Here is a 27,580-nt window from a genome sequence, read left to right on the forward strand (position 1 = left end):
CATTTTCAAGTAATTCTATCCTATTATGCAGTATTAGATTATCTTTAATGGATGATATACTAGAGACCTGCAAATTATTAACTAAAGGGTTCAAATTTGACACTGCTTGTTCTACCTTATTAGTCCTACCTTCCAAATCTACAAACCTTTCTCTGGTTTCCACAGAGAAAGTGTGTATTTGGGATATGGAGCTAGACAATTTCTTGTCCATTCTAGCTGTTAACCTCCATACATCCAATAACGATACATTTTCTGGCTCCACATCATTCTCTACCTCTTCATTACCTAAAGCAAAAATTATTGCTGGACATTGGACCTTTTCTTTAACAGCAGTAGCCTCGCCACCCACAGCAATTATACTGGAATGTATTTTCCCCTCTGCTGTGTTTCCCCTCCCCATAATGGTTGGAGTTACACTTGCAGAGTGATCTATAACCACATTGGACTCTTGTAAACTTTCCCTTGTTGGCTGTAAGGGGGTTGTGAGGACCTGGGACTTAAGGAAACTCCCAATTGAGAGTTACCTTCTAAATCGTCCCTAACATTGGACTCACCCATATGAACTATGTGGGAGTCCATGGCTCCAATCCTTCTCGACATTGGGGTTGTTGGAAAGGAGGTATAATTTTTTGATTTCCATTTTCTTCCCATGGCAAACATTTTACCCAGAGGCGCACGACTTCGGCTGCGCACCGCAGCGCCCTTGATTTTATGCTGTCCTGAGGGCACCTGCCGATGATGTCACAAAAAGAACCGCCCACTTGGTCTGGGCCTCCTCTCTCCTCGACCAGGAGTAGGTTTTTAAATCTCTCTATTTGCTTCTCAGCAACTGAAATCGAGTTCCTCCCAGCACTCTCTCCTCTCCTCCTCTTACTGGTTATTTCTATCTCTATGCAGCCCAGCATCCTTCTGGCTTTAGCTATCTACTTGTCACATTGCCGCCATCTCCAGACACTATTACCCCCAAGATGTCTCTCCAGGTCCATGCATATCAGTGTTATATCCCCCATCACATACAGAACTTTTGGATTGCTGCACTCCAGATGCATGACGCTGCCTCCTTGGCATTGAATCCCAGATGCCAAATCTTTGACCACTCTTCAAGCTTTTTTAAATCACTTTTCATTCTCTCTTCTACTTCAGGCATGTCCATTCTATTGCAGATCTTAGTATCATCCGCAACTAGGCAAATTTTACCTTCTGTCCCTTCCGCGAGGTCAAGATATTGAACAGAATCTGTTCCAGTACCGATCCCTGTGGCACTCCACATAACACGGTACTCTCTTCAGTGTATTTTCCATGTACCATTACACTCTGTCTCCTATCAGTCAACCAGTTTGTAATTCATGCCACCACCTTGGTGCTCACTGCGAAACTTCTCGTTTTATTGACAAGCCTCCTATGCGGGACTGTATTAAAAGCTTTGCTGAAATCCAAGTAGATCACATCTATGTAGGCTGCTGCATGCATAAATTGTCATGCCGATAAAGTTTCCTGAATCCTGCCCACCATGTAAAATGGGATTGTGATCAGAAAGTTGATTTGACTTGGATTTCAGTTGTTTCCTAAAAGCATATTAAATGGGAGGTATCCCTATAATTAAATGATTATTCAGAAATTCTTTAGCTTTCCTGTACTGTAGGATTTTAGTAGTCATTGGTTTCTGGCAGCGCCAGTGGTACTGCAAGGATGCCTTCCTCCTCCTGTCTGGCCATGATAGGAATCTGTGCAAGAGGGTATCCAGAGGGGGAGGGTAGACTGTGTCATCCACTGCCACCAGTGTTTCTCTGCTGGGGCAGGCAGGAGAGGGTAAATGGGCCATTCCGCAGTCACCAATGCTTTTGTTCCTGAGATGGTCCCTGGTCTCCTGCAGCAGTTTGGCCCAGATAGGGCCAATTCCATGGCAAGGCCACATTTTACGGCCCATGCTGCAGCCGCACAGTCGCAGGAGACCAGAGGCCTTGGTCGTAGTTTAATGGGGCAAAATCAACATGGATTACGCCAAGTGAAGTCTTGCCTCACCAATCTGCTATATTGTTTTGAAGGTGTGAATAAATGTGTAGATAAAGGTGAACCAGTTCATGTACATAAAGGTGAACCAGTTCATGTACATAAAGGTGAACCAGTTCATGTAGTGTATCTAGATTTTCAGCAAGCATTTAACAAAGTCCCTCATGAGAGACTTCTGAGGAATTAAAAAGTAATAGTATAGAAAGCAATGTCTTATTGGGACACTGGTTAAGGGAAGAAAACAGCATAGGGCTGAATGGCTTTTTGCTTTGAACTACCTGAAAAAAGATTTTATTGCAAATTTTGCTTCTTTTCAGATTTTCTCTTTGCCTTCCTTATCGATAATTTGCATCTAACTTGTCAATGCTTATGCTGTTTCCTATTTTCATCATTTGGATACTTTTTTCCAATTTTTTTTTTAAGATGTTCTTTTGACTATAATAATCTCTCTTATCTCAGCATTTAACCATGCAACAGTTGTTTAGACTTTCACGGTTTTTAATGCATGGAATACTTGTGGTCTGGGCTTCCAAGGTGGTATTTTTAAATATTCATGCCTGATGTAAATTCTTAACTTTTGAAGCTTCTCCTTTCAGTTTTTTTCCAAACAATTTTCCTCATTTTATCATAGCATTTAACTTTTCAAAAGGGAGACTATTTCAGTAGATTTCCTTAGTGTCCTCCCTTAATTATTCAGATTTGATCATGTTATGATCTCTGTTCCCAAGTGGCCCCAACACAGTCACCTCTTATACCAAATCCTGTTTTCCAGGAAGGACTAAATCTAAAATAGCTCCCCCTCTTGTTAGTTCCTGTACCAGCTGCTCCATGAAGCAGTCATTTATTTCATCTGGGAACTTTACCTCTCTAGCATGTCCTGATCTGATACCCAATTGAAATCACTCCTTATTACTGTGTTGCTAATTTTGTTAGCTTCCCTAATTTCTATTAGCATTTCATCGTCTGTTTTCATTCTGGCTAGGGGGCTGGTAGTACACTCCCACTATTATTTTATTCCTTTTCTCACATGGAATTTCTCTCCATAAAGATCCAACATTGCATTTTGTTTCCCGCAGAACTTTTATCCTGTTTGACTCTATGTCCTCTTTAAATTATAATGCCGCCACTCCACTAATTTGATCCATCCTATCATTGCCATATAATTTGTTCCTTGGTATCACAGTGTCCACTGGTTATCATCCAACCAGCAGATCTCTGAGATGCCACTTAAAGCTACCTCTTCATTCAATGCCATGCATTCTAATTCTCCCATCGCATTTTTTAGACTTCTAGCATTTGTATACAGACATTTCAAAGTATGCTTTTAGTTTGTATTACCAACCTGCAATCAGTTGACAAGGGTAATCTGGGATCTTTCAACTCTGCTGCTATTTACTTGAAGATACCCGGGCTACTTTAGTATTTATTGCAAACTCTGTCAGGATGCTTTCACTTCTCCATTCTGTTAGTATTCTTCAAAGATACGTCGTGCCAAACCACCTACTCTTGAGTGACTGTCTGCTCTCCCCCATCATCTAGTTTAAAAGCTGCTCTGTCTCCTTTTTAAAGATTAGTGCTAGCTTCCTGGTTCTACCCTTGTTAAGGTGTAGCCCATCTTTTCAACAAAGGTCCCTTCCTTCCCCATAATGTTGCCCAATTCTTAACAAATGTTAAGCCACCTTCTCTGCACCGTCATCTTATTCATGCATTGAGACTCCGGAGCTCTTCCTGCCTCTGGGGGTCTTGAGCGTGGAACGGGGAGCATTTCTGAGAATGTTATTCTGGATCTCAGCTTTCTACCTAAAATCCTAAATGTGGCTTTCAGAATGTCCCTCCTGCTTGTTCTATGTCATTTGTATGCAGATGTACCAAGCCAGCTCCTCCCCAGCCCTATCTAAAATTCTGTGTATGTGGCTCATGAGGTCCAGCACCTTACCAAGTGATCCTCACGTCCACCAGCCACGCAGCTATTTGAATTTCTAACGATTGAATCACCAGCTATGAGTGCCATCCTAATCCTTCCCCTGGAGGCACATCCTCGATGCAGGAGACTACTACATCTCTTTGAAATCGGGGCCTAGCTACGGGATTGCTCCCTGCCACACCAAGGTGATGCTCCCCTTTCCCCTGTAAGGCAGCACGGGGGCTGCTACAACGGAGGTGGAACTGCTCTGTTATGTCTGTGAAGGTCTCCTCTATATATGTTTATCTCCTTTAGCTCCGCCAGGTCTCCCACTCTATCCTGCAGAGATTGGACTTGTTCTCTGAGGGCTAGGAGCTCTTTGTAACGAGTGCACACACACACACAACCTCTCACCCAGCTGGGTAATCACACATGTGGCACTCGGTGCAAAAGACTGAATAGGTCCTGTCTGGCTGCCGGACTACTGTTTGCATCTTAATGTTGACTCATTCATTTAAAATTTCTGAGGGATTAGGGATATTCAGACAAGTCTAAAGTACTTTTAGTCTATTGTTTTATTTTGTCAGTGATCCTGAGGACACATTAAGCTACCTGTTTACAAACCATATTGATTCTTGTTTTAAAATAATTCCTTGTTAATGTATCAGATCTGTTATAAAGTTACAGAAAGTGGTGTTCAGGTATCAAAGATTTCTAGGCAGTGCAAAACAATGTGAAATGCAAAAAATTATTTTGCCAAAAGAATTCAGGGCTGTTGTGGCTTGCGCCTGCTGTGACCCCTTTACTGCTGGAAGCTGTTTTTCAAGGCCGGGGAAGCTGAAGCCTAGATGGGTCATGGTTTCCCCTGGTTTCCACTATTGGGTCTCCCCTTCACATACTAAGTAGAGAAACAACATACGTGGTTTGCAGAGGTAACCACATACGACAGCAGCTTTCAAACCAGTGACTCCCAAACATTTTTCCTGCTTGGGCCTGCTGCGGCATCGATCTGAATTTCTTAGAACGTTTTCAGCGTTCCTGCTCCATCAGAGAGAGACCAGTGATGGTGGAAGCAGCAGCACTTTTCTCTCCCCAAAACTAAGAAGTTTGGGGGTTTGCTGGCCCTGAGATTGGCCGGGTGGGCGTTTCACTCGTCATCTTGTGGTGCATATGATGGTATCAGAAATCGCAGGCAGAGACTGTCGGAGATCTGCGCTGCTTGCATTATTGAAGGTTTCTTCCCAGTGGTTTTTTTGTTGTTTTTTAATACATTGTTATTGGTGCTTCCCTTACCAATAATTAGCACCTGCACAGTCATTTCTGCTGCTATCATACACTAAACATTGCTGAGTGGTTTTCCCTTTATGTCCTTCGTCCCTAAATTTGATTTTTCCATTCTTCCTCCTGTTCCTACTTTTTGCCTTTTTCCCCTGGTTCTGTACCATTTCTTCAGCACTTTTCTCCTCCATTAGCTTTCATGTCTTCTAAGGTAGATGATGTCCATCAGATAACTGCTCCTTCTCTGATTGTTGGTGCAGCGATTATGGTTTTCCAGCTGTGGCTCCTTCCTCTCTTTGGTGTCAAGGAGATAGAGAAGGGCAACCAAAATAATAAAGGGGATGGAACAGCTCCCCTATGAGGACGAGTGAAACGCCCATCTTGTCACTCTCATGAGGAGAAGAGACAGAGGTATTTAAAATCATGAGAGGTCTAGAACGGGTAGATGTGAATCGGTTATTTACTCTTTCGGATAGTAGAAAGACTAGGGGACACTCCATGAAGTTAGCATGGGGCACATTTAAAACTAATGGGAGAAAGTTCTTTTTTACTCAACGCACAATTAAACTCTGGAATTTGTTGCCAGAGGATGTGGTTAGTGCAGTTAGTATAGCTGTGTTTAAAAAAGGATTGGATAAGTTCTTGGAGGAGAAGTCCATTACCTGCTATTAAGTTCACTTAGAGAATAGCCACTGCCATTAGCAATGGTTACATGGAATAGACTTAGTTTTTGGGTACTTGCCAGGTTCTTATGGCCTGGATTGGCCACTGTTGGACACAGGATGCTGGGCTTGATGGACCCTTGGTCTGACCCAGTATGGAGGTTCTTAGCTTGGCACCTTCTAAACGAGCCCTTCCTTATTGTTCACCAGACCAGTCTAGATGGATGGGTTTTTCTTCCCTTCCAGCAGATGAAGATAGAGGAAAAAAGCTTTACTGTACCTGTAGGGTATGTTTGTTACTGTTCCACCTGCAGCCTGCCAGTGTTCTCTGTCTCCAGCAGATGGTAAGGGTGTTCATCCCGTCATCCTCTGCTCTGGTGGAGAAGATTACTCCCAGGAGCGCTGGGTATCCTTCTGGTTGAGAGGGGCACACAAGAGGTTGGTGGCCTTGGTGGTGTCCTTGAGCCCTAGTATTGAGGAAAATCTGAAAGCCTACTAATTTTCTTTCCTTTAGTCCTACCAGACCAGTCCAGAGTCCCACTCTTGGTGTCCAAGGACCACTCTATTGTGTGCATACTTCAGGATGAAGAGTAATGTATTAGCTTGCATTGTCTGGGAGAGTTTTTCATACCATCTCTAAGAAAAGGTGTTTGGACTTCCCCCTGCTCCTGTGAGGGGTTGGTGTTTAGCTTTTACAGGTGTGCTGCAGGTGGCACAGTAATGTATGTACCTGGAGGCGTAGTAAAGCTTTTCTTCTCTACCTCCATCTGCTGGTAGGGGAGAAAAGCTCATCTGTCTGGACTGGTCTGGTAGGACTAAAGGAAAGAAAATTAAGAAGAAAGTTTTCCTTACATAACCCATGGAAGACTTGCAGAGTTCATGGCGTTACACTTTGAGAACCACTTGACATCCTCCTAGTCTCCTCATCTTAAACTCATCTCTCTCTCTTTCTCTACACAGAGGCAAAACACTATTAAAACCTCATTTCTTCCTCTGTAATATCGCTAAAATCTGTCCCTTCCTTTCTGAACACACTACCAGAACCCTTAATCTTCCTGCTTCTTACAGTCTCCCTCCAGAATTCAGCTGCACCCCTAAACGTTTGCCACCCTCGCTATACCTATATATATAAAACCCCTTTACTCGGGTCACTGCATTGGCTCCCTGTCCATTTCCGCTTACAGCCAATGTTCCTCTTGCTCCTCTATAAGAGCCTTTGCTCTGGTTTTTTGTTGGGTTTTTTTTTGTGATTGGATTTTATTTAATTGAGTTATGTGATGGTTGCTTAAAATTGTATTTTTATGTTTGTTTATTGGATCATTGTGAAAATTTATGTAAATAGGTTTTTTTTTTGTTTTTAAGTTAGTTATATTATTTTGGGTATGGCTTTTCCTTTTTAAGTATCACTTTACAGCACGGGGAGAGAGAAGCATTTCAGTAAAACCCTGGTATAGTAAGAACTGATCTGATTTATATTTTATTTAGGAAATTTTGCTGCTGTTGATAGTGATGTTTATGCAGAAAACATAGATGAGCAGAATGACAGCACTGAAGGTAAGAATGCAGTGTTCCTAATGGAATAACTTACATGTTGATAGTAGCATGTTGGATTCAGCTTTTAAAAGGTTTGCTAATCAATTAAAAACAAGCTTAGAGCTGGGGGGGTGTTTGGAAGAGAGGCGGATTGTGCATGCATGCGGTTGTCTTATTCTCTTGGACCTGGTGGTTATTGGTGCCTTCCCTCCCTTCATATTTCCTTGAGCAGACTGGTTGGCAACCCCCGAGCACACGGGCTGAATACTCCCCACCCATCACAACTCGGCATCACATCGGTTAAAACCTTTTCAGTGTATTTATAAAGCTGCCTCCCCTCTGGGTGGGGCCGGCTGTGCTGATCTTGTGGTGTGGCAGATCAGCACAGCCAGCCCGTGATCCGTGAAAGCGATCCCGGTGCCGGCGTTCTGGTTCAGAGTGGGGACCGCAGGGCAGGTGATGAGTATGGAGCAGCAGGAGCCGCACGTGAAGTCCTAGAAGTAAAACCCTGCAGCAGACTCTGGGACCTCATTCCCCCCACCTGCAGCTGGAAGTGCTGCTGCACGGGATGGGCGCACCTTATCCCATCTGCCCTCCCTCAGCACGGAGCTGGCCGTGCTGGGCCCCCCACGGACACAGTGCAGGGAGGAATGGCCCCAGTGCCCTGACTGCAGCGGGGACACGGACCACGAGAGGAAAACCCGAGCCCAGCATCTGTGTAGCATAAACCGAAAGTGCCATGAAACTGCGCCCCATTATATGCTCAGCAGCCTAGAGCCCTGGTGGTGGACTCTGCTCTCACTGCCAGCCTGGGCAAATGCCATTTTCCCACCGGCTGACTGCTTGAAAGGGAACAGGGCCTTCCTGCAGCCACCCAGTGCAGTGCAAGCTGTGCCATGCACGCCAGCTGGACAAGATGTGCCGTGCTTTTATGACCACCTACTCTCTGCTGCAAATTTAATGGGGAAAACCCTTTAGTTAGTAAAGAAGGTTTATTTGAATAAATGAACATATCTCAACTATAGGTTATAACTAAGAAACGAAACGTAAAACAGAACAGTAACTAGCATGTGATTCCCTTATGTTTAACAACTGTTTGAACCTTTTTCGAAACCCTGTTAATCCCCTTAACCTTGTATTTTTGTAAACCGTTATGACGGTTTTATGATGATGAATCCGAATGACTGTATATAAAACTCGATAGATAAATTTAAAATACTTATTTTCCACCTATATGACGACGTCATGCTAAGTGATTTATACTTATTTACATAAAATACAATGTAAAATGCAAACAAACATAGGAACAAAAGTCTAAAAAAACATAAATCTTAACTAAAACCAGGTACAAGTGTTACAAAATAAGACATTTGAGCATTTTTTTAAACAATTTAACATCTTATTTATTTATTAGCTTTTATGTATCGACATTCGTGGGTGGACTTGAGCTCCTCTGTTAAAATGTTCCATAAAACAGGGCCAATAATTGAAAGCACTCGGTTTCTGGCCTCTTGCAAACGAACTTATTTTAACACCAAGCGCCTCCCGCAAGCAGCGATTTGCAGACGGCAGAGCCTTTCCAGGAATGTGGTTTTTAACAGGGAGCATTGGCCTGCGTGCACTTGAAGAGCAGCATAATCGTTTTGAATCTGATGCGCTGAATAACCAGCAGCCAGTGCATCCGTTTGGGAACGGAGTCGCAGGGTCGTGTCCTGAGCCTGCCAGGACTAGAGGGGCAGCTGAGCTTTGTAAAGGTTGGGGAGCCCAGTGTACAAAGAAGTGTGGTAATCACTGGATGTTGTATAATGTCAAGGGGACCCCCTCACCCCTGGAGGGCAGGATCCTGTTGGTAGTGGGAGGAGCAGGGGGAGAAGTGCCCTCGGGATTGGATTGTGCTGCCTTCGACCTTCCCTGCTGGTAGCACTTCCAAAAAAATGCTGCTGACCCCTGTTTTTAAGACTTGCTAGCACAGCTGCAAATACAGTAAAAATGTTAGGTTGCAATAGACATTTTACATCCTATAAATGTTTGACTTTTTTCTGTGGCGATGCCATTTAGAATTTTCTAAGCTGAAATTTTTCTGACTTTCAGTAAATCACATCTCAATTCAAAAGGATCTTTCCGATTTAGAGTCGCTGGCTCCGCTGGACAGTGGTAAGTTTTTAGTTGGACTTCTTCACTTCCCCTTCTTTCCAAAACTGTTTTTAAGTCTCATCGATTTACCTAGTGTACATATTAATTGTTAAAAACAAGATGCTTCACCTGGCTGCAATGTCTCTCTCCTGAAGGATTAACACTGCTTAAGCAAGCAGCGAGAGGCTGGGTGACTCCCCCAGGGTCACACAGTAAGCTGTGACCAGACTTAATCAAACCACATTATGTTATAAGCTCCTTAAACTCAGCCAAGCCCACTGTATAACCTGCAGTTGAACACAGTGCAATAAGGGGATTAGCGCCTCTACCACGTGAGTCCAACTCGGAGTGAAACTAATAGCGCTCATCACATGCAAATGCACGTGAATGAGGCTATTAGCTGTTCACTCCCAATGCAAAAAATAAAATGTGCGTCTAGGATGCACATGTTAGCGATCAGAAATGAACGCCTGCCTGGACCAGGCATGCTGAGCACTCCTAAAACTAGTACAGAAAATCAGAAAAAACTGTGTTTTCAGTACAGCCTCCTACTTAATATCGTTGGGATATTAAGGAGGAGGAACAACTCTTTAAAAACAAAAACCAGTTGGGTGCAGGAAGCAGATGCTCGGTTGACAAGCGTCCGTTTCCTGAACCCCTGGCACATCCACAGGTTAGGAAAACAGACTCTGATGAATTCAGCATCCATTTTCTGAACTGACTGCACTGTAAGGAGTGAATAAATAAATATGAAAGCGTCGAGCACTTAATATTAATTCACTCCTTCACTTATTGCCCAATCCCCTTTCAGGACAGCCTTCCGACTTCCCTCCTTAGCTGCCGGTAGTCAGGTTGGGAGAATGGACGCTGAATTTATCTGTGTCCGTTTTCCTAACCTGTGCACGTGCTGATAAATTCAGCGTCTGTTTTCTTACCCTGCGGACAGCCGCCAACAGCGGATCTCTCCAGCTCACGCTGTCAAGGAGATGCTAGGGATCGCGCGATTGCCCCTAGTGCCGTCTCGACAGCGCGAGCCCTGATTTAAATATTGCATCGCGCCCCCAGGATAGGTGCCGGGGAGGGGGGCGCGTTAGGAAAGCGGGCGCTGAACACTCGGAGCCCCCTTTCAGCGCAACTTTTGTTCATCAGCCCCAGAGTTTTCAAGGTCTTATGCACAGCCGCTTCACCCCAAACTGTGCGACTTCTTTCTTTGGAAATAGCAAGCATGATATATATCACCTGGAGGCAAATGGCGTTCCTTTGTGACAGCTGGTATTTATTGTATGAGTATTTAGGAATATACATCAGTTTATTATAAGGGGCAATAAGCTTTTCCTAGCGTGTAGCAGATGGACTCAGAACCAATGGGTATAGTGTACTCCTGCTAGCAGTTGGAGACGGATCAGATTTCAATCTGACGTCAGCCCCTAGTACATATACCCTGCAGGAAGTGCAGATCCTCAGTATTCTTCCTTGCAAAGCATCGTGGATATATGTTTGACTGACCAATTGGTTAATTTGATTAACTTGTATAACTTCGTAACTGTATAAACGTTATAACTTGATTAACTGGATTAATTTGAACTGGTCGATTGAGTATAGCTGGAGACCGCCAGGGAGCTCAACCGGAAAGCCGGGTGGAGACTTAGGTAAACGAAAATAGGCTTACCCTTGATCATTTGCAATTCCATGCGTGACGGCAGCCAAGGGCGGGCTGCTGAGTCCATCTGTCTACACTAAACCGACTAAAATAAATAAACTAAGGAAAACGAAATTATCAGGTAAGTAATTTCTCCATTTCCTAGCGTGTAGCAGATGGACTCAGAACCAATGGGATGTATAAAAACTACTTCCGAACCGGATGGGAGGCTGCCTGTGTCCCACTCAGTATTGCCCTTGCAAATGCCGTGTCCTCCCGGGCCTGAACATCCAGACGGTAGAATCTGGAGAAGGTATGGAGGGAGGACCACGTCGCCGCCCTGTAAATCTCGGCGGGTGACATCATTCTTGTTTCTGCCCAGGATGCTGCCTGGGCTCTGGTCGAATGGGCCTTGACCTGTAGAGGCGGAGGTTTCCCTGCTTCTACGTAGGCCGCCTTGATGACTTCCTTGATCCAGTTTTGTGGCTGTGTGTCTAGAAAAAATCATTATGGAATAAATCTGTAAATGATAAAGCATGTTAAGTATTAAACCCAAATTGCTACAGACATCACAGATATCCCTAACCCTAGAAAATGTCGAATGCACCATCTGAATCTGTATCTGACCTCTACAGAGGTGGCTTCACGAGATGATCTCCCTGCTGAAAAAAAGAGCAAAGCTTTGATCGTGTATTTTGTTTGGTGGTTCTGAATATAGCAAAGATGTGGTTAAATTAGAGTTTAGCTGTAACTTTAGTATTCAGTTGGGAGCTCTCCTTCAAGTCCATGTCCACAATATGCTGTTGCCGGAGAGGGCTAAACCCTGATAGAATAAGACTTGTATGTTTGTCTGATAAAAGGTAGCGCAGTTGGTCCTGAACAAAAATAGATTCTTGGCAAGTTGTGCTTTTTCCCATTGATAAGCAGGGTGACGTCGTCTGGCAGTAGGGAACAAACTCCTCTCTCTCCTAGCCAGTAGAGCTAAGCACGTGTGGGTATTGCCTCGTGAGCCTCCTCGGTCATATTTTGTGCAAGCACAGCACGGACCTGTACTTACTCCTTCCATATTTTTCTCAGAATTCTTCAGTTTTACTTCTGTTATCCACCTTTTTAGTTGCCTTGCTGCCCCTGCGGCAGCCACAAGGTTACTTTTCAGTGCCACAAAAAAAAAAAAAAATTAAAGCGAGATTGCCTCTTTAAGATGTCTGGCAAAAAGAAGCCCATACTGAGTGGTTTTAAAAATTTGCATTTGTGGTAAGACCTTTACATTGTTAACTCAAGATGAAGGAACTCTATTCCATCCAAACCGTCCATCCCTCAACCTGACAGCTTAGATATTAGACACTCAGTAATCATTGATCTCTCTTTGCCCAGAGAATCAGAAGAGAGAATAGTTTCAGCCAGAAAGCCATCAACTAGGAAAGCCGATGGCTTTACATGGAAAACATTTTCTATAACATTTGGTTTGATTTGCAAGAAGATCGGTATATAAAAGCTAAAAATAAAAAAAAATAAAAAATAAAAATAAATAAATTAAATTAATAAATATAAGGTCCCGTGTTCTTGCAAGCCCAAACATTTGCTAATTTATTTGGTATTCCTTTCCTAATTAGGCCCTGCTGGTATTTCTTTATGGGTATATTTGGTGCCATAGCGGCTTATCTTGCTACAGTTGACAATAAACCTATCTCAACTCATCTGTTGGTATCAAGATATATGAAATGCTTTTGGCATGTATTTTATGTTGGGAGGATTTGTTCTTTTGTTTTTTTTTCTTTCATTATGTGTATTCTGTATGTTGTGTAATCCACCCTGAACTGTTCGGAGGGAGCTATATGAATAATTCTAAATAAACTGCATTTATAGTATATTTACTGGTCATGTGCTGTACTCATTTTTTGACAAATAAGTATCTGAACCTGAATGTTATCCTCTGTCTGTTGATGAAACTGCCCTTTGAACCATTAGAATCAGTTTCTATAAAATTCTTGACATGGAAAGTAGTTTTTCTTGCGGCACTAACATCAGCTTGAAGAGTCAGCGAACTCCAAGCACTAGTTCACTATTCACCACACACGAAATTCTTCCACAATAGGGTGGTGCTCTGCACTCGTCTGAAGTTTCTCCCAAAAATCCTATCAGCTTTCCCTATCAATCAATCCATTGTATTGCCTACTTTCTTTCTAAGATCACGTGCATGAAGGGATTGCAAAAGAGCCTCAGTCTACCACAATAGAAGAACTCAGCTGCACTGCCAAATTTCACAGTTCCTCATTTCTTACGATCCAACAAGGCTTGGCATAGCAGTCCCCAAAAGTCCATTGTTTAACTGGCTAGAGGCCTGCATTCAGCACTGCTACACGGTCGCAGGCCTACAAATTTCAGACTCTTTCAAAGCTCAGTTAGGTCTATGGCCTCTTCCATTGCTCATCTTGGAGAGCTACCGCTTGAAGACATCTGCAAAGTTGCAATGATGGTGTCAGTACACACGTTTACGTCCCTCTATTGTCTGGACAATCTCTTGAGGACTGACAGTAAATGCGGACGAGCAGTTTTTTATAGTCTTTACCTAGAAATCTAATTTTCACGATGGGGTCTGGGTTGCTTCCTTAGTAAATGCTCCACTGCAACCGTCAGTTTGGGACTTCTCCCACATCATATGGCTAATTCAGCCCCGCTTATCAACAGAGAACGCAAGTTTGCTTACCATAAGTGTTTTCTTCCGTAGATAGCAGGAGATGAATTGGCCATGCTAAATCCCACCCCCCGTGTCCCTGGAGAGTCAAATACCTAGCTAAGATTAGCTCTGATATCAACTGAGGAGGCTCACGAGGCAATGCCCATACAGGAATTCCCATATATGCTCAGTAGAGCTAAAAACTTTAATCGCTAGGAAAGATGAGTCTGTTTTGATGTCGCTGGATGACGTCACCCACATGTTATGGTTAATTCATTTTTCTATCTACAGAAAACTTACTTTCTTGGACCAGTGTAGGACTTGTCCATAAATGTGGCACATGAGCTGCTTATGCGATCAATCAGGCCTTTTCTGAAGTTGGTATTTACATGGCCTGTAAAGCTCATGTACTTCATCTGCGGTTAGTTTATGATGTGAGCCAATTAAAGGTATCACAGCTTGCAGCAACTGCATCTAAAGGTAGTATAAATAAACTAGTTGGTCACAAATGTTATGGTTCTACAGTGTTTACTGTAACAGATGTTTGTCAGATGGGATATGTAGTATAACTGTGCTTTTCTCTTTTTGTTTAACAGCTGGGAAAATATCTTGCCCCCTGTGTCCTGAGAATAAGTTTAAGGCTTGCTACAGCCACAAGCTTCAGCGCCACATTCAGAACTTACATTGGAAAGTCTCTGTTGAGCTTGAAGGTGCTTATTTTTGTTCTTTATCTTGTTATAGTGGCGTGCTTTGTAATATAAAAACTGAAGGATAAACGCCGGTCCAGATGCTTTTGTTTAGGCTAATGAGATTTGTATAAATTGAGATGCACCAGAGCACAGAGTAACTTTAGAGCATCCAATGCACAAATGTAGAAACAGAGAAATGTGACGGCAGAAAAAGACGATGTGACCTACCTAGTCTGCCCATTCATACCAACTGCTCAGTTCTACAATCCCCACCATGAACTTTCTGCTTGTCTCTTGCTTTCTTAAATTCAGAGCATTGATCACTTATTGCTTGGTAATGCTCTTAAACATGTTAAGTGAAATATACAAGCCACAAAGTTTGACGTGGAGGCAAATTAATGGGTTGGGTTACTGTAGATAGTAGGAGAGAAGTCCTAGAACATTCCTGAGCCTCTAGTTCTGCTGAAACAGTTTTGCCAGGTAGTGGAAGTTCTCGTTTGCTATTTTAAGGTGTCTTGATATTAACATTTCCACTGTATTGAAATCCTGGGAATTACATATATTATGCATTTTCCATACCTCTGAAGGTCCCGCTCCCTTTTGTACAATTCATTCTTTATCCATAGCACTTTTGGGTTTTTTTTTTTGGCAAATTGTATCCCTCCTTCTATTGGAGTAGAGCATCCCAGTTCATAGACATTCCTGTGTTTCAGTTAAATTCTTGAAACCTTTGACTTGCAAGTTCCCAGCCTGGTTTTGTAGGCTCGCTTTACAAGTATGGCCTTCAAAATATTTGCAGTGAGTGTGCCTGAAACAAGTATGCTTCTGTTGGAGACCCACTTCACGGAAATCTCTCATGCATATTCATTCTGGGTGCTCTGAAAATTTGACCTGCTAGATGAGGCTTCAGGACTGTGTTGGGAGCTAGTGCTTGGTAATCTGATTTATCAGGCTAGAAATTCATGAAAAAGCTTTGAGAGGTGGTTTCCTGGTTTTGCATCTAACTGATGATTTCTGTAATTAATTACATTAATTTAAAAATATACGTTTGCTTTGTAAATGAGACACCAAGAGTTTGTGATAGCAAATAGCTATCTGCCAATATGAAAGAAATGCTGAAAATGGAAACGGTTGGCAGGACCATTATGAGATATTTCCATGGGATGTGCTTCTAACTTGGCAGCAGTTTTTTATTTCATTAAAGATTAAAGTAGATGTGCAAACATTTCATTATGCCTAGTTTGTCTTTTGTGACAAAGAGATCCGGCTGTTTATATTGAACCAAGGCTATTCATTTGCCCATCTTTCATAAATATTCATAATTCAGTTAACTTAAAATAAAAAAAAATGAGTATATCTTGGATTGTTTTTGGTGCAGAAATCTGGACATGGTTATGACAGTTTCATGTAAATAAGTACATCATTAAATGTTAGAAACATTTTTTCCATATGGAAAATTAGGCAAGAAATGGAGTCGGCTGGTGACCATAGGCTCTAACCAATAGCAGGGCAGCTTTTCGAATGCTCGATGTCGACCAATGGCTGGACAGCAGGTCACGGGATATGCTGTACTGTTCTTGGCACAGATTTGAATGAAATGTGACGACTCAAAGTGGGGGAAGACACAGACATCTATGATCTATAAAGCTAATTTTCCTCTAGGACAACAACAACGAAATGATGGTTACATTGCACACAGATCCACCACGAGTGGCCCTATGTCAGGAAGATAAGACACGAATCCTGCCGTGGTGATTGTGCAGTCGGGATATTGTTACTCTGTTGGGTGTCGTCACTTATTTAAACACAAAGGGAGAGCACCACAGGTTAAGAGCTCTGGCAGCACCGTCAGGCTCAGATGTGTAAACTTGGGTAGACCACGTGGTCTTTATCTGCCATCACTGTCTGTATTTCTAAACTACTTTTCTGCCCTATTTTTTTCCTCTATTTTTGGTAACTTCCCTGTATCGGATGAAAATTTGTTTTTAGAAGATAAAAATTAACGAAAATGAAAACCCCATTAGAGCAATTGCATAAGAAAATAGTGAACAATTAGACTGCAGTGTAGCGGTCTTGAATTGAAAAGATGTCACAAATTATAAGGAATTTAATTTTTGCTAATTTACATGCATGAATAATGAAGCAATGTGTTTTGTTTTACACATGTTTGTGTAATTAAAACAAACCATAATGATACATTTTACATGTCGTATAGTATATAACGATGTACAGGTAGTTTTAATGTTCATTATTCTAGAGTGTAAAGAATTTATTGTCTTTTCAGGATATAGAATGTGCATCTGTTACTTGCCTTGCCAACTCATGAGAGCAAATGTCAATGGAGACCAGGTAGTGAACTTGATTAATATTAACAGACCTTTCATTTCTATAACAATCTGTTGCTTATCTGGTAGCACCCAAGGGACTTGGGAAAGGAGAGAGAGAGCCGGGAGTATAGAGCATCAACAAAACAGGTTGAGAGAGGTGTGAAATTCAGGAAGCCATAGGAAGGAGAGCGTAAAACGTTTTTTCTCTTTCACGTCTTCCCCATTTTTTTCAGATGTTGCCATTTCCAGCATCCCAGCAGGCACTGAAAGAGTTGTCGTGTTGGGAAAGGGCGACAGATGCACAAGAGAAGTTTCAGTGCTTCCCCGTTCTGACAGTGCTTTTCTGATTGAGTTTTATAGCAGATGTTGATATATCGGGAAAGGTTGGAAGGGGAAAATGCATGAAGAGGCCAGAAGGCTTTTGTGGATGGCAATAAGGGAGATGTGTATGAGAGAAAGAGATGGGAGATGTTAGGGCGCACATAGATGCAGGGAGAAAGTAGGACAAGAGCAAGAGAGGGGAACAATGATATGGGAAGAAGATAGAGGTGAGATGGAAGGTGAAAGGAATTATGGGTAAGATGAGGGCTGGCTAAGAGTGGAAGATGGGACTAAAAAAGCAAAGCTTTTGATTATAGAAGCCGGAGGTCTTGGGAAATATTGAGAAATCTTGGAAATAAAGATACATGGGTAAGCAGAAGGGAAGAGAATGAAGGAAACACTATTGAATAGGAAGGACTCGATATTAGAGATACGGGAGAGCATCGGGAGGAGACAGTGTGGAGAACAGGGATTTGGAAAAAGGGAGGGAGAGAGAGAACCAGCAGAATCAGTATAAGGAAGGGGGAGAGTTCAATAAATAGATTTAAAAAATGTCAAGCGTGTAGGGAAAGAGAGGGGGTGTGAAAAGTGACAGCAGGACAGCCCAGAAGCAGGCACATGTTGGGAAAAGTGTATTTTCTCTTATGAAAGGCGGGAACAGGGAATCGCATGTGTGGGTTTGTGTGATCTGCATGTGGCACTGGAAGATGCGTCCAGAGTTCTTGAAGAGCTTTAGCACACATACGGATAGCTTCCTGAGCACTGCTCTGCTTGTTTATCATGTTTTTAAACCATAATGAAAGCCTCTTTTGAGGCTGTTGTGAACAGAAATATCTAACCTGCAAGGTCACGTTTTGTGCTGGTCGCTTGAATCTGCCGAATCGGTGAACTCCAGGCTTTAGTGACTTACTCGCCTTGCACTAAATCTTACAGTAATAGGGTGATGCTCTGCACTCATTCTAGATACCTGCCTACGGTAGTATTGATTTCCACCTTAATCACGGTTCTTTCCACAGCAACATGTGCTGAAAGAATTTTCCTAGTGTGTAGCCAGATGGACTCAAGACCAATGGGTTATAGCAGACTTCAAGGTTGAGGAGGCTCCAGTTTGGGATCCTGTTATCAAGTCTAGAAATCCTCCAATGCTTTCCCTCTCCATTCCAAAGTAGAGGAGATGATGCTGGCGGCGTGGCAGCTCCCGGAGAGTGGGCCCAAGGGAGCGAAGTCTTCTAAAGTTCCTTCAGGTGTGGTTCAGTGATAATTTCAGACTCCCAGGGTGGATTCATTGGTCACTTCCTTCGGGTTCCGCAGGGCAGGAAAATTGAACTTCCTTTGAAACACCTACTCACGTCCTCAGCATTGGCAGTACAGATTTCTGTTTGTGGTGGCTTTGTTTTGGAGCTCTCTTGCATGAGATACAATAGGTCCCAGAAAGTAAGAATACAGGGAGAATGGATCCCCTGCAGTGTTCCTGGTGGATGCTCTCTGTGATCTCCTTTGTGCTTTCTCCAGGTCTGTGATTTCAGCTGATGAGACTCGCTCTCTTTTGACTTCACAATTGAGACACAGATTCCTGGTTGAAGTCTTGGCTGAATGACAGTGGCATAGGATATGGTGTCCTGGGCAAGTCCATGGATCCGTTTCAGTGCTTTGCTTTTCAATCTCAGAGAAGTTTTGGAGTCTGTCAGGATAAGCTTGGCCTTCTAGTCTGGCTGCCAATGACAGTGGATACCAGTCTGCTAGTCTGGGGAGTACGCTGTCTGGTGCAGATAGCTTGGGTACAGTGGAAGCCTGAGGTCTCAAGATAGGCTATCAATCGGTGTACAGCCAAAATGGTTTGATTTGGTTCTTCTGAGATTTTGTGCTCCGCTTAAGGTTTAGGCAGTAATGCCATAGTGGGGCATATAAATCTTTGACGAGGACCCAAGAGTCCTCGGGATTTCTGTAGCAGACTGCCTTTGATCAAGTTGAGGACAGATGAGGGGTTCCGATGATGGGACCTTATGGTGACATTCCAGATCGTGAAGGTGCATTCATTTTTCAGCTGCGTGAGAGGTAATGTCTCTTCCTGAAGCAATGCTCTGATCCAGAGCTAAACAAACATTCCTGTATGCATTTCCTTTTTGGCCATGATAGGTAGAATTCCCTTTCTAATAATTCCCAACATTGTTTCTTTTTTGATTGCTGCAGCACACTGAACCGACGATGTGTTATCTACTATGATGCCTAGATCTCTTTCTTGGGTTGTAGCACCTAATATGGAACCTAACATTGTGTAACTATAGCATGAGTTATTTTTCCCTATATGCATCACCTTGCACTTATCCACATTAAATTTCATCTGCCATTTTGATGCCCAATTTTCCAGTCTCACAAGGTCTTCCTGCAATTTATCACAATCTGCTTGTGATTTAACTACTCTGAACAATGTTCTTAGTTGTGCTGGTAGGTTGTTCCAAAGAGAGGGTCCTACCACTGATAGGGCGCGTTCTCTTATTGTAGCTAGGTGCACCGATTTCAGAGAGGGGATTTGGAAGGATTCCGGAGTTAATGGAGTGGAGGGTCCTTTGATGGATGTAAAAGTGAAGGGACGCATTTAATCAGTCCATTTTGTTGAGTGTTTTGTGGATGAGAGTTAGAGCTTTGTATTGGATTCTGAGTGGGATGGGTAGCCAGTGTAAGTCTTTGAGGATAGATGTGATATGGACAGATCTTTTGCTGTTTGTGAGAGATCTTGCTGCTACGTTCTGTCTGAGAGGCAGCTGGGAGGCCGAGGAGGAGGGAGTTGCAGTAGTCGAATTTTGAAAAGAGCAGTGTTTGAAGGACTGTTCGATAGTCTTGGGGGTAGAGAAGAGGTTTGAGTCTTTTTAGGACTTGGAGTTTAAAGTATCCATCTTTTATCAGGGTGTTAATGTTTTTTAAGGCTTAGTTCTCTATCTAGGAAAACGCCGAGGTCTTTTACTGTAGTGGTTATTTGTTTTTCCATGTGGGTAACTGAGGAGTCATGGATGAGAGCTGAGGTGGTTTTGTTTGTTATATATAGGATTTCAGTTTTATTGTGGTTGAGAGAGAGAAAGTTGTGAGAGCTGTTATTTCAGATAGATAGGAGTCCCATATTTTTAGTGTGTTCTCGAGGTTCTGTTTTAGTGGGAGCAGGATTTGGACATACTCTGCGTAGACATAATAGGTTAGGCCTAATTCAGACAGAAATTTACAGAGGGGCAACATGTATATGTTGAAGAGGGTGGATGAAAGTTATGAGCCTTGTGGGACGCCATGTGGGAGGGGTATTTGATTGGATTCTGTAGTGTTTATTCTTATTGTGTAGAATCTGCCTGATAGGTATGAGTTAAACCATTTGAGTGTGGTGTCGCTTAATCCAATTTCCTTTAGTCTGTTTAGCAAAACTTCGTGGTTAATGGTGTCGAAGGCAGTGGAGATGTCTAGTAGGATCAGTAGGTAGGAACGACCAGTGTCAAGTCCTCTGAGGATTGGGTCGGTGAGGGTAAGAAGTAGTTTCTGTGCTATAGAATTTCCTGAAGCTGTGTTGAGCTGGGAATAGAATTTTTTGGTTTTCCAGAGTTGGTGATGGATGATTTTTTTCTAGGATCTTGGTTCATCTGGTTGGAGATGGGTCTGTAGTTTGATAGGTCGGATTTGTCAAGTTGGTTTTTTTTAAGAATTGGCTTGATGACTGCACATTTGAGTTTGTCTGGGAAGATACCTTGGTCAAGTGATAGGTTGATGATGTGGGGATTTGCTTCAGGAATTTTATTGGGATGGGGTCTAGAGAATGTGCGGCTGGATTTGTTTTTTGGATGATAGCTTCAACCTCAGTAGATGCAACAGTTTCAAAGTGTGGTCATACGGCATAAGGTATGATTGATGGTGTTGGGGTTTCCTTGTTGACGTATGGGATCTTTGCAATTGTTAGATATTTTGGTACTGAAAAATTGGGCTAATTCTTCGCAGGTTTTGTTGGATTATCATTTGGGGGTGAATTGGTTGGGTCAGGTCTGTGCCATAAGCGAAAAGGGTTCTGGGATTAAATTGATAGTCATGAATCTTCTTTTCATAGAATTCACACTTGGCTTTTTCAATATCTGATTTGTATATGTATAGTAAAGTTCTGTATTTGTCTGTTAGGTCAGGGGTGGGTTTTCTCCTCCATTTGTTTTGGCTTATCTTAGTAGGCGTTTTGTATTTTTTAACTCTGGGGTGTACCATGGTGCTTTATGTTTGATGGATGTCTTAATTTCTTTTCTTATAGTTGGGCATTTGATCTTTGCTACTTACGAGTTGATGGTGATCCATGAGTTTACTGCAGAGTTTATCGTTCTTGTTTAGGGATTTTAAGGAGTCTGGTAGTATTTCTATGAGGTCATCACTGGTGCATGGTTTGATGAATTCAATGCGTTTGTTGGAATTGTTTTTCTGTGTGGGGATTTTCCAGATGAAGTTTGGCTTGAATAGGTTTCCCTGTACGTACCCGGATCAGCCCAGACTCCTGGGTTTTACCTCCCCTGTGACCAGACCTCTGGGTTGGGGTGTGAATTATTTGCTCAAAGCCGATTGCCGTCATGGTGTCTATGAGGAGTTCGCAGGTGGGAGAAGGGGGTAATTTATTGATATGGAGGCTGAAATCGCCCAGGATGATTGCGGGGATGTCCCATGTTAATACTAGTTGAGATGACTTCAATTAGTGGGGATAGGTTGTGTTTGAGTGATCCTGGTGGGGCGTAGAGCAAGAGAATTTGTAAGTTGGTTTTTTTTTTTTTTTGTTTGTTTTTTTTATTTGAAAAGGCATATTTCGAGGGGGGGGGGGGGTGGTAGATCGAATGGGTGGATTGTATACTTGAATTTTTTTTTTAAGGCCAAGAATAGCAGACCGCCTCCTTTTCTTTTTGGTCTGAGTATGAAATAGATGATGTAAATTGCTTTGGGTAGTTGGTTGATGAGGGCTACATCAGAGCTTTTAAGCCAAGATTCAGTTACACATAGTACATCTAGATGGTTGTCTAGTAGGAGGTCATGAAGGATTGGTATTTTTTTCATCACGCTCTGGGCGTTTAATAAGAACAAGGTTAAGACAGTGAGGGCTGACATGGGGATCGCGAGGAGATTGTGTACTTTGTATTGTTTCTTTTAGTGTTCCTGCTGTGGTATAATTTTGAGATTACGTGTCTTCATTCCATGTTGGGGTTTATTTGTTGGCAGGGAGGTTGTAATAAGTACCGTATTTTTTGCTCCATAAGATGCACCTGACCATAAGACGCACCTAGGATTCAGAGGGGGAAAATAAAAAAAAAAAAAATGGTGTGCTAAACCGGCTCTGTTCCCGGGCGTCTGTGCGTCTTATGGAGCAAATTAGGGGAGTGCATAAAATTTATTTATTTTTTTTGTCCCCATTTCGTTTTTGGGTCTGGGGAGGGCCATTTCAGTCCATTCCCCAGATCAGAAAACTTTATCGTTTTCTTTCTGTGGGAATCCTCCCCTCCCCCCCTCCCAAAAAAACCCCGCATCCCAACCCTTTAAATTTAATTAACTACAACCCCCCACCTTTCTGATCCCCCCCCCCTCCCCAAGACCTGCCAAAAGTCCCTGGTGGTCCAGCGGGGGTCCGGGATCGATCTCCTGCACTTGGGCCGTCAGCTGCCAGTAATCAAAATGGCGCCGGTGGCCTTTTGCCCTCACTATGTCACAGGGGCTTGAACATATGGAAATGAGGGTCAGCCGGCAAGTTGAAGGTCATAAACTTTTCATGAGTAACTCGGTACATCGAGTCACAGATGTATTGAGATAATCCAGTAAGCAATAGCCTACAACTTGCTTGACCATTATGTCTAGAAATGTTCAGGAAACGTAATTTAGAAGATCTGAAATTTCATTTTTCTTTGCCAGGAAGCGGGTATGGAATCTTTATCTTCCCATTAGTCTCAACATTCATATTATCTCTTACTGATGATAAAAAAAAACCCCCTTTATTCCCTGAAGAAGTTTTAAAGAAATAACTTATTTCAGGCTGCTTTTTGTATTTGATATGCCTGCTGCCCAGCTTTTGTATAAAACCCATCTTTTCTGTTGCTTTAGTCTCCTGTGAAATTAGGATCTCATTACCACTGCATCATTTGTGCGGCAATCATTGCACGGAGAACTGACATGGTATCGCATGTTAAACGCCACGTTAACAAGGGAGAGACTGAAGCCAGATTCACAGGAGGTGGGTAACGTTACTTCTGAGCTTGCGCTTGTTAACTTCTGACTTAACTCTGAGACTTCCCTGTAAGCTAAGGCGATTGACTGCTGGAGCGCTAGGGACAAGAGAGAGGAGCAAGCACACCTAGCCTGAAGAAGAGTTTTAAGGAAGACGCAATGCTTTTATTCCAGAGGTTACAAAAGGGGTCGTCATGAAGAATACAGGGCAGAGTGTCTTCTCTCCCACAGCAGGCAGTGAGGTCTTACGTTCCAGTAGGTCCAGCCCTTAGATTAGTCCTGGAGTCAGGCCTAAGTAAAATAAAAATAAACTGGATTTAGTGAGGGATTTTTCATGAGCTTTCACCCTCAGCCGGTGTCCAAGCATGCCATGGGAGCTAATTGGCCATTTCTGGCTCAGGATTTGGCTTTCATAGCTCCAGCCACAGGAATATTCCTTGCAGGCTGCTGCAACCATCCATAAAGCAGTGAGGCAGAAGAGCTAGAAAAAGACCCAGCAGCTTGCAGGCTGCCGAGCGCTTGTTAATGGGACATCCACCTATCCCTCCTGCTCAGGATTCTCCATTGCAGTTAGTTGAGTTCCCCCCCTAGTAGCAAGCTTAAGCTTTTGGTTTTCCTTTGGCAGTTTTCTGTGCTTTTCCTGCCAAGACGTGTGGGGTCTATTCATCCCACTCTTAAGTATTTTGAGCAATACCGTATTTTCAATTGAATTCCCAGCTCAAGTGGTCGTGTGATCACATCACACTTACCTTGCCCGCTAGCGGGAATAAGACGACTCTAGATTCATAGCTGCTTAATTGGAAGAATACAAGCTCCTTGGTGGCAGTCTAGTAGACCATGTGGTCATTTTGACTTAGTCCAGTTTTATAAATGTATAAGATATATGACTGTCATTGTGCTGAGTGTTGAATTGAGTAATTGTGATCCCCTCAGCTCCGGATACTCATCAAGGTTGTCATGGTCCAAATACCAAGGTGGAGTGGGAGACACATTTAGATTGGGAGTGACAGAAGGATGCTCTTTTCAGCCACAGCAGTGGACTCCTAAATGAAAAATCATGTGTAGATCAATTTAGTGAACTAGAGTTTTGATAAACTGGCATCTGGGCCGGAAGAGATGTTTGCATTTGAGGGCAAGATTCCTTTAAAGTAGATCTTGAAGAGTTTTTCAGGATATTCCCAATCAGTATCCATGTGGTCTAGGAGCAGATTTATTTACACTAAAGCAATACCTGTTCCCTGCAGTACAGGACCAGACTTAGCTATGCATGCTTTGAAGTTATCTAGTGTCCCCCTCCAACAGTTACCAGTGTGTGTGCCTCTGTTCACCGACTTATTAGTCCAGGGTTACTGCCTCAGGTGGTGAAAGAGAAATTCCCTCCACTATCGTTTCTGTCTTGGAAGCGTGGCTGGCATGGGCAGGCCCTTTGGAACAGGGGTTGGCTGCAGCGACTTGTCCTGTTGCTTAGGAATGCCTGAACCATGGAGGAGGGTTTTTTTTTCCATATGTCTGCATGACAGTTGCTCAATGTCTTAATTGCCTTCTTGAACCCAATACCTGCAGTTGCTCTCTCCTTGACTCACACCTGTCCTTCTTTTTTTTTTAGCTCTTGCTAGTAAAGCTTTGCAGGAGTCACAGAAGGAAACAGACACAGACGTATGGGTTCTTCCCAATTACACGACACCTCAGAAAACAGACACTTTCTTTAATCCCAGGATGAAGATGAATAGGTAAGAGAACAGGAAGTAAAATAGGAATCTTTATTTAGAACTTTTCATTGGATTAGTTTGTATTATGGTTTAAATCTCTTATAATGGCATTGCCTAACCCGAGAGCATTTCCTAGCGTGTAGCCAGATGGTCTCAGGACCAGTGGGTTATGTGCTCCTCTGCTAGCAGACGGGAGACGGAATCAGGTTTCAAAGCTGATGTCACCCTAGATATCCCCCTGCAGAGACCTCAGCTCTTCAGTATCTCTCCGTCCTCTAGCACAGTGGTTCTCAACGTTTTTCCCATCATGACACACCTGACAGACCACGCTTACATGTGTGACACACTGCTCATTACAATTCACGGCGGAAATTAAAAAAAAAAAAATAAATAAAGGCCTAGTATTTTTGTTAAGAATGACACAAGGGAAAGATGCATATACCGTCTGAACAGAAATTGCATAAATAGTAAACATCCCACACCAAAACAGCACCAACTTCCAGTACTCGAACATTAAACACCTTACTTAAGAAAAGGCAACACTGAAAATATTACACCAAGCCTTAAGACACCAATACACCTCCTATTAAGAAAACGGACCAAGTCAGGCTGCTATAGAGCCCTACACAGAAACTACACCCCAGCAGAAAACCTCACCTGAATCACATGTGCTGACCCTCACCTAACAAAGAATAAAGAGACCAAAACGCATAACTAGAAGCATACAGACAAAAACTGAACTGGAAACCGCAACAAGCCAGAGTCTCTGTATGCAGTGCAACAAAGGAAAAAGAGAAACATCACCCATTCTTATAAAACAAATCAAGAAATATAAAATCAGCAGAAAAACTGTACTAACAAAAAGAACAGATTATTTCAAAACAGCGGATGAATGGAATATCCAATAATTAAAAACATATAAAAAAGTTCTAGATACCAATAAAATATTTCAAAATAGTAGACACAAAGGCCGAATAACGAAAAACAAGGATACAAAAAATGTTTTGCTCTGCATACCTGGGAACGTTCGATTTCCAGGTGCCCTGAGATTGTTTTGAATTAGCAGGAGGGAGGGGTGGTTTGCTTGGAACTTTCTCCTCTCTCTCTCTCTCACACTGGCTCTCAGTCACTCACATATACACATGCTTTTTCTCTCACTTATAGGCTCTTAATTACACATTTATACACATGCTGTCTTTTCAGGCTTACACATACAGGCTTTCAATAACACACATACATACTGTCTTTTTCTCTCACACACAGACTCTCATTCACATGCTTACACACAAGGGCTCTCTCTTTCATTTACACACAGGCTCTCAATCACATACTGACATGCTCCCTCACCTAAACCAGCTCTCAATCACACACAGACACACATGCTCTCTTTTACTTAATACACACAGGCTCTTAATCATACATACACATGCTCTCAATCACACACATACTCTTTCACATATACAGGCCTCAATCATTCACATACATATACTGTCTCACACACAGAGACAGCACCTCAAACACATATGCTTGCTCATTCACTCCCCTTCTCTCCCCCCACCCCCCCCCCCGAACTAGTGGCAGCAGACAACCTCCTTCACTTTCAGCCCTCGCGGAGAAAGGAGTCCCATCGGCCACGGGGCTTGACGATGTTCTTCGTTTTTCTCCGAGCTGCGCTGCTCATTCCTCAGACCACGCCTCTCTTCTTCAGGCCGACGCTGCCAGCACTAGCAAGGTCTCTTCTTTCCGCACACACACTTGCTGCTCACCACTTCCTCTTCCGGGGCGCGGGAGGCGGGGGGGCGTGAAGAAGAGAGCATGCCGGTGCCGCTGACTCCAGCTCTCCTGCTGCGTTCCACCCAGGCTATCAGTGTTTTAAGCCCGGGTGGAGGACCTATTTTGCTCTGGTAGGGGGAGCAGCTGGTTCAGCGGGGGACTGGGAAGTGTGATGACACACCTGTGTGTGCTTGGCGACACACTGGTTGAGAACCACTAGTACGGTGTTAGCGGGATTGTAGCATTAATCCAAGAGAAATTTTTTATCTTCACTTTAAAGGAAGATCGAGCCCTGCTCTCTTTCGGTGATACCTAAGGGTCATTCCCTCAGTTGAGAATTCGAGGCGATTTCCAAGATTCCTCAGAGGTGTGCCTGGGTCCGGTAGCCGGTTCCCAGCATGGACTTAGTTGCTGAAGTAGCTGAAAGGCAGCGGGTGCAGAAGCCGAGCACGGTGGTGAAGGCCAAAGCCCTCTCCCTCTGCAGCTGGAGACCGTCTCTGTACTCAGCTGGTAAACATTGAGCCCAGGTAAGTAGAGAAGAACTCCTCCAATCCAGAGACGTGGAAGGGCTTCGGTAAGTCTTTCCTCCGGTCTCCTTGCTCGGTGCACCATGCCGACTTCATTCCTGATCTCCATTCAGGCGAGGGAAGGGTTCAGAGCAGGTTGAGCAGCCCCTCTGATGGGCTAGGCCCCGTTTTTGGCTCGGACTCTCC

General features: G+C 43.2%; 1 protein-coding gene across 1 annotated transcript in view; it reads left to right on the forward strand.

The window, feature by feature from the left end:
• TRMT1L (tRNA methyltransferase 1 like) overlaps nucleotides 1–27,580 on the forward strand; it is a 114,155-nt gene that overhangs the window by 1,281 nt on the left and 85,294 nt on the right. Inside the window, exons 2-7 of the mRNA XM_029618737.1 lie at nucleotides 7,339–7,407; nucleotides 9,478–9,540; nucleotides 14,432–14,545; nucleotides 16,809–16,873; nucleotides 23,263–23,392; nucleotides 24,992–25,115. Coding sequence (XP_029474597.1) covers nucleotides 7,339–7,407; nucleotides 9,478–9,540; nucleotides 14,432–14,545; nucleotides 16,809–16,873; nucleotides 23,263–23,392; nucleotides 24,992–25,115 — 565 coding nt within the window. The remainder of the gene's footprint in view (nucleotides 1–7,338; nucleotides 7,408–9,477; nucleotides 9,541–14,431; nucleotides 14,546–16,808; nucleotides 16,874–23,262; nucleotides 23,393–24,991; nucleotides 25,116–27,580) is intronic.

The sequence above is a fragment of the Rhinatrema bivittatum genome, chromosome 10 (assembly GCF_901001135.1).
Source record: "Rhinatrema bivittatum chromosome 10, aRhiBiv1.1, whole genome shotgun sequence".
Lineage (NCBI taxonomy): Eukaryota > Metazoa > Chordata > Amphibia > Gymnophiona > Rhinatrematidae > Rhinatrema > Rhinatrema bivittatum.